The 12398-nt window shown below is 32.7% G+C and overlaps 1 protein-coding gene across 3 annotated transcripts in view; it reads right to left on the reverse strand.

Moving 5' to 3' along the window:
- Window positions 1-1247: 1247 nt before the first annotated feature.
- The window catches only part of LOC105250249 (Kv channel-interacting protein 1), a 74442-nt gene continuing 63291 nt past the window's right edge, over window positions 1248-12398 (reverse strand). For all 3 annotated transcript variants that reach the window (XM_025413319.1, XM_025413320.1, XM_025413321.1), the window contains exons 3-7: window positions 9287-9356; window positions 9144-9214; window positions 5339-5611; window positions 3806-4104; window positions 1248-2249 (exon numbers count right to left, since the gene is read on the reverse strand). In XM_025413319.1, the coding sequence (XP_025269104.1) occupies window positions 4057-4104; window positions 5339-5611; window positions 9144-9214; window positions 9287-9356 (462 nt within the window). In that variant the 3' untranslated portion in view covers window positions 1248-2249; window positions 3806-4056. The remainder of the gene's footprint in view (window positions 2250-3805; window positions 4105-5338; window positions 5612-9143; window positions 9215-9286; window positions 9357-12398) is intronic.

A 12398-nucleotide genomic window follows, 5' to 3' on the forward strand; every position in this document is an offset into this window, starting at 1 on the left:
AAGTTACACACTATGAACGCTTATAAGGAGCCCGCAAGCGATCAATATTTCTTATCAGTGGTTTAGTACTGACATTATGATGAATGTGATAAATATCGCAATTACTCAATGCAAGAAAAATATCGAGAGAGAAATTAGAGATTGATAATACCAAGATGTACTTTTCGATAAAAACCTCGTTTACCATAATAATATTCTGTCGCGACAAATCGAGATATAAAATCAGGTGTAAAACAAGATTGTTATTAAGAATTTCTATTAATAAGTAAAAATAATTTTAAATAAAAATAATAATTATAAAATAAATATAATTATAATTAAGAATTATATAATTAATAATTATAATATAATTAATAATTATAATATAATTAATAATTATAATATAATTAATAATTATAATTATTAAATATAATATTATTATAAAATAATAATTATAAAAAATAATAAAATAAAAATTATAAATAAAAATATGTATCGCAATATAGATTTATATTGTAAAAATTGAGCATATGACACACACACACACACACACACACACACACACACAAAATTGTCAATAAGTATTGAACGCTTGCGTGCAGCCCGTTAGGATCAATTGAATCTAGAAAAGGACGTATAATAAGGTATCAATCTACGAACCTACTAACAAAAAATACGTACGTATGATATCTATAATCGTCAACGATCGTGCATAATTTCGTTAACAATTTAGTCGAGAGAAATCGACGCGTCATCACGTCGAAACTATAATCATGTACCGTGCCTCGCCGTATATTTATGAAACATAATCGCCAAGATCACGCGATCATGATAAGTAATTGCAAAACTTCGCATAATATAAAGAGATTAGCGGATTTATTAAACAATTACACGGAACGTCTCGGAACAAAGTAATAGATGCTAAAAGTCAATCCGCACATATTACATTATATTACGGAAACTCCTTAAATAAAATAAATAATTTACTAAAAATGATAATTAATATTAATAATAATTATAATTTATATTATAAAATTTTTAATATTAATAATTTAATATTAATAATAGTTATAATTTATATTATAAAATTTTTAATATTAATAATTTAATATTAAAATATTAATATTTTAATATTAAATTATAATTTTATTAATATTAAATTACAACTTTATTAATATTAAAATATTAATATTTTAATATTAAAAATTTTTAACATTAATAATAATTATAATTTATATTATAAAATTTTTTGAATAAAGTTTCTTTTTTTAAACGTAGAGCAACCTACAATAGGATTCATGTTAATTTCTTGACACGGGAGATTTTTTTTATACGATCGCATGAATTATTGGGAGAAGATATTTGAAGTATGAGACGAGAGAAGATGCGTATTTAAAATTGAGTCGCATGATCACGTCGTTTCCGGCAACGCAAAGTTACGCAATCGATTCGTTAATCTCCGACCTTAACACCTATTGTACGAGCAGAATTGTACAGATAATGCAAACGTCTAAAGACATTGAATGCGACATTTCCTAGATGCTCTACAAATATCTTTTTGGCATTTATATCAATTTATGTGATCCTTGTTTTCCTATCGCATTTCAGATTCACAGCCACGCGTTGCATTTTACCACCATTTTTATCGCCATCGTCATCGCCGTTGTTATCCCACGATTCCACAACGCTATGATTTGATACTATGATAATAGATTTCTCGATCGCAGGATCTCTTCGAGTCGGTTATAGAAGAAGATACGCGCGTATCTTGTTTGAATTCTCGCGCGATATCTTTTTATTACTTAATTATTTTCGAGATTATCTTTTTTAGACGCCGTTCCTCGTATTTAATTATGAAGGAGAGCCTAGAGATTTATATTTGCTTATTAATGTTATACGATCTTAGATTGAAGGTAACTCTTTAGATTGCGTAACTCCGCTTAATTCTTGCCAAAAATTGACGCCAAGTGTCGATTGCCGAAATATCAAGATTTCGCGTCGCAGAATCGTCGCATTTTTCCGCAAGATTGTCTCGATGGTGAAGCGGCGGCGGTCTCATGATATTTCGCGTGTTATCTTCAAAGCGGCTTTCTTGAGCCTTCACTAAGCCTCCATTGATCTGCGAGAATAAGGAAGGATATGTTGCTTCGTATTCTCATATTGCGACGTTTTATAGAAGAAAGGGACAACAATGTGTCCATTTTCCGATTTCACAGACTTAGACCTTGATTCCTATTCTATCTCACAAAGAGCCGTGTTATCGCGTAGCCCTAAAAAAAAGAGAATTTTTTTTAAATTTTTCAATCAAAAAGACTTCACGAAATCGATAAAATGAATTTTGAAAAGAAAATAGTAGAATATTGCAGACTAAAATTTTGCCGAATTAAAATTGTGAGAATAAAAATTGGAAATTCGTTTCTTATTAATAACTATATTTTGTTTTCACATACGAGTTTAAAGTTTGATGTTTAGAATTGATAAAATAAAAAATAAATAATAATAAAGATAAAAGGAAAATTTAGCAAGAAGTTTCGTTTTCTCTTTCTCTCAACAAATCCTGTCGAGGAGAACCGCTCCCAATAGAATTGATGCGCTCCATCATCTTGTAACTACTCCAATATTCTCGATTTTCACAGGAACTATATTCGAGAAGTACCTATTCTCGCACTGAGAAAAATCGTTTGATTGTAACAAGACATATATGATTGAAAGCATTTTGGTTAAATCAAACAAGAATTTCTAATTATCGTGATAAGACTCGATTTTTTTATAACTAGAACGTTTAATAGATTTTACTATAAGGATTTGGTTAGTATTTTCTGATTGGGTCTATAACATTTCTTGTTACATTAATTTTTTTGCTTGCTTCTTAACTTAACTCGTATTCAATATTTGCCATGAAATGTATATAAAGAATTAGTATTAACATTAAATCCAAATATATTTTTTTTCTCTTACGAGCAGTAGTGCCAGAAAGAGAACGCTAGCTTCTGATTGTGTGTGTTTGAGTTGCAATCCTCTTCTTGCATTACTGTTTATCAGTTTAATTTCTAACAAACTGAATTAAAAATAATTTATTCAATAATCTGGATTGAATTTATGCAATAATCTTGTCGGAATTCAAAATATTAAACAGACTTTTGAGATTGACATGGAAAAAATTTTAGACGATTTGGTACTGGCGAGTTTAGTATTATTAACCAGAAAATTTGGTAAATTTAACAGGAAGAAATTAATCAGATTCATCTGGTAATTCCTACAAGAATTCTGGTTTGTTCATTTTCCAACAGATATATTGGTTGAATCTACCAGAATTTTAATTAATGCAACCAGATTTTTTCTCAGTGTAGTATTAACATTAAATCCAAAGTATATTTTTTTTCTCTTACGAGCAATAGTGCCAGAAAGAGGACGCTAGCTTCTGATTGTGTGTGTTTGAGTTGCATCCTCTCTTGCGTTGCTGTTTATCAGTTTAATTTTTAACAAACTGAATTTAAAATAATTTATTCAATAATCTGGATTGAATTTATGCAATAATCTTGTCGGAATTCAAAATATTAAACAGACTTTTGAGATTAGATGGAAAAAATTTTAGACGACTTGGTACTGGCGAGTTTAGTATTATTAACCAGAAAATTTGGTAAATTTAACAGGAAGAAATTAATCAGATTTATCTGATAATTCCTACAAGAATTCTGGTTCGTTCATTTTCCAACAGACATACTGGTTGAATCTACCAGAATTTTAATTAATGCAACCAAATTTTTTTCTCAGTGCGATCTCGTTCGAGTATCGGGAATTCTAGAGTGCTTCTAGAGAAATTCACCTTCAACAAAAGAGCGGCGCCTCCGGTTGGTTCCACCAGTGAGCGGCTAGGAGCAGATAGAGTTCCTGGTCCTGGACGGTGTACCCGGGTGGCGGTTGGGAGGGCAAGGGCGGCGGGATAGGCGGCAGCAGGGAATAGGATGGCGGTGGCGGCGACGGGGATAGGGATTGCGAGAAGGTTGTCGTCGAGAGCGGCGTCGGCGGCGTCGTATTGCTAACCGTTGTTGCTGGAGGCTCGTCCTTAGCCGGAGATCAAAGCGCGCAGTCGAACATTGCCAGCGATCGTGTGATCACGTCGTCCTGTATGTAAAGTTTCTCATGTGAGAAGAACAAGATTCTACTTTCAAGAGTTTCAACTCGTGCCAAGTATTCGCGCAACAAGGACGAGGAAAATCTAGACATCTCGTGTAGAATATTATTATAGCATCGCGACGAAAATACTGAACAAGTTCGCGCAATCCATAAACATCGATCAATCCCTGGCGCTCTTTTGTTCATTTATACAAGCGCGATACATGCTTGTCGTAAAATGTATTACAAAATCGTGCATTTATTTCAGAGATTGTATTTCTCTATTTCGCGAAAAACGAATGTAGATGATAAATATTGTACGATAAATTTTTATGATGTGTGAACGAATGCTTCAATCGAGAAATCAAATTCGACATTTTTATTCTTTAATATCAAATAATTCTGTCAAATTAATCTTCGTATTAATTAATTTAAAAAATATACAGGGTGTCCCAGACTTAACGAATCAGCCGTTAATAGTAGATTCCTGAGATCATTTGGAAACGAAAATCTTAATACCAAAATGTTGAGAAAGATGTAGTTTCGGCGCTACAAAAGATTGAAGATCACCAATCGGCGCGTTTTCCTATGCTGAGGGTCATAGCGCATTAACGGACCCTCGTACAGCGCAGTTGTGTTTTCCATGCGACAGTAGTCAGTAGTTTGGACATTTTTATGAAGTCTTCCTCAACATTTTGGTATTAAAATTTTCGTCTTCAAATGATCTCAGGAATTTACCATCAACGGCTGATTCGTTAAGTCTGGGACACCCTGTATATATAATAGAATAATAATTCTCGATGTTGAGTGAACGAATTTGATTTCAACAATAACGATAATTAATTATCAAGATGTACAACACGGAAAAAGTTATAAACTTTTGATCCTCTCGCAGGAGGGATTTGTTTCAAAACTGGTTAAAGTACACTGTAGCTAAAAGAAACACCCCACAGATCTAGGACATATTGTACGTCCCGAAGAACTTAGCGTTCATTTACGAAGGGAATACTTACACAGGGTGTCCCAGATTTTTCCATTTAACTAAGCTCGAGTTATTATTAAAATGTAAATAGCGGTCCGTTGTGACGAGAAGCAAGCTTATGCGAAATGCTGAATAAAGGTCGCTCGTAAATGAGCGAAAGAATAGAGTTAGAGAGGAAAAGCGACACTTGGGACAACTCGTCTACCTATGCTTTTCCACTCGATCGTTCGCAGTTGTTCACTGGTCAGGTGGGACGCGTACCTTCAAACAACTTTCGATAAACTCCTCGATCGTGATAACACCGTCCTGGTTGAGATCGAGTTTCTTGAAGACCCTGTCCAGTTGCTCCCTCGCCTTCCTCTCCTCCTCGGCGTGATGTCGCTTGCCCATGAGCTCGTGAACCGCCGTCACGACTTCGCCCAGCTCGCCCCTGGTGATGCAGCCATCGCCGTTTATGTCGTACAGTTTGAAGGTCCATCTCAGTTTTTCGTAGATGCTGCCCCGCAGCAAGGTCGACAGCGTCACGAGGAGATCCTGCAATCCCCGGTATTGTCTTAGAGTTGTTTATCTTAAAGTTGTTTACCGACGTTAAATCCGAAACGCTTTTTCACCGCGCGCTTTCCCTCCTTTTTCTCTATTATTCCGATCAGATAATTTTATCCGGGCGTTGAAATCGCTTTGCGATTTTGCCCAAAGGCGAAATCAGATTTCGCAATTCAGGGAATAATAAGAAATAATTAGAGCGGAAATTAATGTAAAGAGGGCGAGCAACAAAAAGTACTCTCTAAAAGTGAATCAGTGTATTATCACTGAAAAACAGTAAATATTCACTGATTACAGCAGTTATAAGTACAGCACTGTAAATCAGTGATATTTTATTGAAAGAATCAATCAATAATTTTGACTGTTTCAATCAGTAATATTTCTCAATATCAGTAATATTTTTTTCGTTATTGTCGGTAATATTAAATTATAATTCATCTCTCTGTCTATTTCATATAAAATTAAAAATTTTATTTATATTCACTAAATATTTATTATATTAAAAATTTTATTTTATTTATATTACATGCATATTGAACTTGTTATTTTAAATAGATAACGAACGAATAATTTTCATTAAGTCGCCAAACATTTATTTGTCCGACTTATAAAGATCGAATTAATATCTGGAGCCTCTCTATGAGATTGTATCAGAAATTAAATCGAAGTAATACTTCTAATTTTAATTGTCGCTCTTTGCAAACTTTATATAATTCCTATAATTAAAATTAAATACGAGAGAGATAGCGATCGTAGCAGTAAATGAACGAACTAGCGATTACTGGTTTTACAATGAAATTTATTGATTTTACAGTGAATTTTATTTTACCTGACCATAATCAGTGAGATATAAGATAAAATAACAATAAAATAAGCGTTTCCACTGAAAATCAGTAAAATACTCACCGATTCTCAGTGAAATCTTATTTTACTGTTTAAATTAGTAATATTTTCACACTGATTTACTTTTAAAGAATACTCTCCAAAAGTGAATCAGTGTATTATCACTGAAAAACAGTAAATAGTCACTGATTACAGCAGTTATAAGTACAGCACTGTAAATCAGTGATATTTTATTGAAAGAATCAGTTAATAATTTTGACTGTTTCAATCAGTAATATTTCTCAATATCAGTAATATTTCTTTTGTTATTGTCGGTAATATTAAACTATAATTCATCTCTCTGTCTATTTCATATAAAATTAAAAATTTTATTTATATTTACTAAATATTTATTATATTAAAAATTTTATTTTATATATATTACATGCATATTAAACTTGTTATTTTAAATAAATAACGAACGAATAATTTTCATTAAGTCGCCAGACATTTATTTGTTCGACTTATAAAGATCGATTTAATATCTGAAGCCTTTCTATAAGATTGTATCAGAAATTAAATCGAAGTAATACTTCTAATTTTAAATGTCGCTCTTTGCAAACTTTATATAATTCTTATAACTAAAATTAAATACGAGAGAAATAGCGATCGTAGCTGTAAATGAACGAACTAGCGATTACTGGATTTACAGTGAAATTTACTGATTTTACAGTGAATTTTATTTTAACTGACCATAATCAGTGAGATATAAGATAAAATAACAAAAAAATAAACGTTTCCACTGAAAATCAGTAATATACTCACTGATTCTCAGTGAAATCTTATTTTACTGTTTAAATTAGTGATATTTTCACGGATTTACTTTTAGAGAGAGTAGGGGAATCTAAATATTTTCTCTCTAAAATAAATATTTGTTAACACCGTCCGTGAAATAAAATTGCTCTAAGATTCTAAGAAAAATTGCAGCGCAGGAAGTAGGTTGGAGAGAGAGAGAGAGAGAGACAATTTGATATAAAAATATTACGACACACACATGTAACAAATTACATTTATAATTGCAATCGCGATACGATTACATTTTTGTGCGGAAAATATATTATTTGAACTCTGAAATTGGAACTACCAAGTCGTCGAATTAAATTGAAGTGAAATTGAACGAAATTATGTCACCATGGCTGCAACTCTATTACCACCAGCAGCATACGTAATTACTTTATGTAATCAGAGAAGTGGTCGTAGAGTCATCAAGCGGATGCGCTTACAACATACGAGAGCGCGGTGGCTTCGAGGGAAAGAACATTCGCGTGGAGGACGCGATGGAAATTAATCAAATGGAATTGTTTCCACGTGTCCCGGTTATATCCCAGTTCAGGTCCCACGTGGGCGTATATCGCAAAAGATTCGATGTATCGAATATTACGCTGGCAACCCGCGATAAATCTTGATTCGTGACACTCGCGAGATGACGAATGATCATTGGTGCGCGTTTATCGAATAAAAACGATTAATTATTCGTCCGATAAGCAATATTCACCCGGCGCTCAATTGGCCGGCACATGTTCGTCGCTTGTCAATGGATCGCGTTCGCTCGTTTAGCGTATTCGGAAATTTCCCAATTTCGAAATCTCGTCGGCGAGTTTCACATCGTATCTCTCCTCCCTTGTGTTTCGGCTCGAGCGTCGATATCGACGTGTGACCGCACAGGTGCAAACACAAATATGTGAGAAATGTCCGGATCTCAAATCTGAATTAGAGATATGCGGAATTAAATTGAACGATTGACCGTAATGATGCATTAAATTCGTACAAACTACTTCATGCTTTTAATAATTTATTATTATTACGATTAATATTGAAGCTATTTATTACGAAACTCACGTAAATAAAACACGTGTTCTCTTATATTCCACGAAATATGTTTCTGAATACAAGCAATTAAATGTCAATGGATAAATATGTTTTAATATAAATATTAATTTAAAATAAAAATTAATTTAATTAATATATTTTAATAAATTTAATATTTTTTTTTAATTTTGCGAGTAATCTTGCAGCGTTTCCTAGATGAGTATAATTGTGTGCGATAAAGTTAGGAACTCTCTTAAGACATGCTAAGGAAAAGTTCTTGGGATATGGATGTCAGACGCTGTCATTCATTTAAGATAAACGCAAGAAATCTCCGGATCTCAAATTTGAATTAGAGATATGCGAAATTAAATTAAACGATTGACCGTAATAATGCATTAAATTCGTATACAAACTACTTCATGCTTTTAATAATTTATTATTATTACGATTAATATTGAAGCTATTTATTACGAAACTCACGTAAATAAAACACATGTTCTCTTCATATATTCCACGAGATATGTTTCTGAATACAAGCAATTAAATGTCAATGGATAAATATGTTTTAATATAAATTTTAATTTAAAATAAAAATTAATTTAATTAATATATTTTAAATTTAATATTTTTTTTAAATTTTGCGAGTAATCTTGCAGCGTTTCCTAGATGAGTATAATTGTGTGTGATAAAGTAGGAACTCTCTTAAGACATGCTAAGGAAAAGTTTTTGGGATATGGACGTCGGGCGCTGTCATTCATTTAAGATAAACGCGCGAGAGCATAACATTTAAAATTAATGAAAAGACTATATATTACACGAGAAACTTAATTACCCTGAAGCTGATGGCCCCGTTGCAATTAACGTCGAAGGCCTTGAACACGTAGTGGGCGTAGAGACTGGAGTCTGCAATTCGCATGAGGGGTGGCCATTAACTAATTACGCAAAAACGCGGGCTGTTATTTAATTGGAACTCACTGCCGTGCGGGAAGAATTTCGCGTAAATGTCCTTGAACGAGTCCTCGTGCACCACTCCTTCGGGACACTCCTGGAAGAAGAGGAAGAAAAGATCATGAAAAATGATCATACTCGGTTCCGCGAGCGTTTTATCGGAGGGATTAAGCGACACTCTATACATTATACGCCACCGGCCATTTTCTCGGATGCAACCGGCGATATTTTATGTGCGGTTTGCGAGAGAATATATACATCGGTTGAATATTCGTTCTTCCATCAATCAAGCGCAAAACCACACGGACCGTTTTCGAACTTCGACATATTGGATCGCACAAAATAATTTGTAAAGCTGAAGTATATTTTATATAGGTAACATCTTTATTAATCGGGGCATTTTTGCATATATCGGGACATTTTTGTATACATCGGGTGAGACAATCGAAACAACGAGTGCATATCATTAATCATCTATAAAGATATTTCATGAAGTGTATTTATACAGGGTAGACCATTTTAATCAATACACGCGAATATCTCAGAAACACTGCATTAAATCGAAAAATGTTTCACACAAAAGTTGTATGGCTTGAAGGGGGACATAAGATAGTGCTATTAATTTGACTTTGAAGAGTTACCTGAAGATTACATGAAAGTCATCTCCAACTTTTTAAATGGGACACCCATATATACTTTTGCACATTCTTGTAGCTTGCCTCAAGAGCTTTCCAAAACACTATAATAAAGTATTTTTTCATTAAATATTTTTCGAATTATGAGGCTTGAAATTTTTTAATTTTTTAATTTTACACATAAACCGTAAAATATCTTGTAAAATATTCATTTTTCTATTATCTTACCTTAATATATTTATGCACAAAATAATGTGAGAAATCGATTGGTGTAAAGAAAAAAACAAGAAAATATTTTTAGAAGAAAAAATATGTAATTATTAATTGCAAATTACATATTTTTTCTCCGAAACAATTATGTGTTTTCTTTACACCAATCGATTTCTCTCATTATTTTGTAATGTGTTAAGATAAGATAATCGAAAGATGAATATTTTACAAGATATTTACGGTTTATGTAAAATTAAAAAATTATTTCAAGCCTCATAACTCGAAAAGTACTCAATGAAAATATACTTTGTTATAGTGTTTCGGAAAGCTCTTGAGGCAAGCTATAAGAATATGCAAAAATATATTGAGTGTCCCATTTAAAAAGTTGGAGGTGACCTTCACGTGATCTTCAGATGACTCTTCAAGATCAAATTAATAGCACCATCTTATGTCTCCCTTCAAACCATACAACTTTTGTCTAAAACATTTTTCGATTTAATGCAGTGTTTCCGAAATATTCGCGTGTATTGATTAAAATGGTCTACCTTGTATATCTCATTGAAATTATTTCTATTTTTGTGCAGAAACAAATATAAACAATGAGGATTCCGCACAGGATATCGAAGAACGTTATAGCCGCTTACAGGTAAAATAAAGTGGAAATAACGTAGAATAAACGAAAGTCTCTCCAGTTGCGTAATCTTCCTTTATCATTTTCTCGTCACGTATATTTTATTATTTTGATATCCGTATATTTCTTCACAACAGAATATGCTAGAAAAGCAGTTCTCTCATAAAATAACATGAAATTTTGACAATAAAATCCTGTAACACATGGTACATTAATGCAATAATCCACTCGAGTGGACAGCTTTATAATAAATGTTATTCATTGCGCGAATAATATCGCGTATTTTCTTTTAACATTGTAATCATTTTATTGTAGAAGATTTATTCATGCTACAAAAACAAAACTCCGCAGATGCTCGCCGGAGACGTCGCTATTGCCCCAGGAGCAAGGAAGGACGCTGCGAGCGGAGGACGTCTCCTGGGACGACGGCGTAATCCCCGATTTGAAGATACTGGCGCTTCGAGCAATAGTCTCGGCCTGGAAGGATAATCCTGTTCTGGAGGATCTGCCGACGTGCGTTGACAGAGACGTGCTGCTGGAAACACTGCCGACTGATCTCCCCTTCGAGTTGACGATAACGAGAATCGAGGACGGATTTTATTGGGAACGCGCGGCCAAGGACAGGTGAGATATTGCGTTCTGACGATCTGTCCGATTATGCGAAATATCCTCTCGCAATCGAGGATATTTCGCATACGCACTATCGCGTGAAATATATCACCTGACTTAATTACACATTAATTACGGTCGACGTTAATTGAGCTCCTGTATCTTGTTCCAATCTTATCTCAATTTCTCTTTCTCTCTCTCTCTCTCTTTACCCTCCTTCCCCCCTTTTTTTCTTCTCTTATTTAAATTGGTTGATTTATTTTTGTTATTGGTTATTAATATATACAGGGTGGTTTAAAAGTCTGGAAACGGTCAATTATCTTCGAAAATAGTGGTCCTGTGGGAAAATGTTTCAGACAAAAGTTGTAAGGTTTTAAGTGATGCATTACACAGTAATATTATTATGACGAGATATTGTTGAAGAGTGTTGTTAAGGTAACGTCACCTTCAATTTCTTAAATAGAACCCGCTATTTTTTATTACATATTCTTGTAGCTTATCTCGAGAGCTTTCCAAAACATTATAATAATAACATTATAATAAATTATAAGTTAGTTTTCATTAAGTAATTTTCGAGTTATGAGGCTTGAAATTATTTCTTAATTTTACATGAACCGTAAAAAAATCTTATAAAATATTTATTTTTTGATTATTTTACCTTAATACTTTTATGTACAAAATAATGAGAGAAATCAATTGGTGTAAAGAAAACACATAGTTATTTTTAAGAAAAAATATGTAATTGTTAATTGCAAATTAACAATTACATATTTGCAAACATATTTTTTCTTCGAAACAACTATGTGTTTTCTTTACATCAATTGATTCCTCTCATTATTTTGTACATAAAAGTATTAAGATAATCGAAAAATGAATATTTTCTAGATATTTGATGGTTTATGTAAAATTAAGAAATTATTTCAAGTCTCATCGTCTCAACTCGAAAAGTACTCAATGAAAAAATATTTTATTATAGTGTTTTGAAAAGCTTTCGAGGTAAGTTACAAGAATATGTAATGAAAAATAAGAGGTTTCATTCAAGAAATTTCTCTTA

This window comes from Camponotus floridanus, unplaced genomic scaffold (genome assembly GCF_003227725.1).
Source record: "Camponotus floridanus strain SB8 unplaced genomic scaffold, Cflo_v7.5 scaffold65, whole genome shotgun sequence".
NCBI lineage: Eukaryota > Metazoa > Arthropoda > Insecta > Hymenoptera > Formicidae > Camponotus > Camponotus floridanus.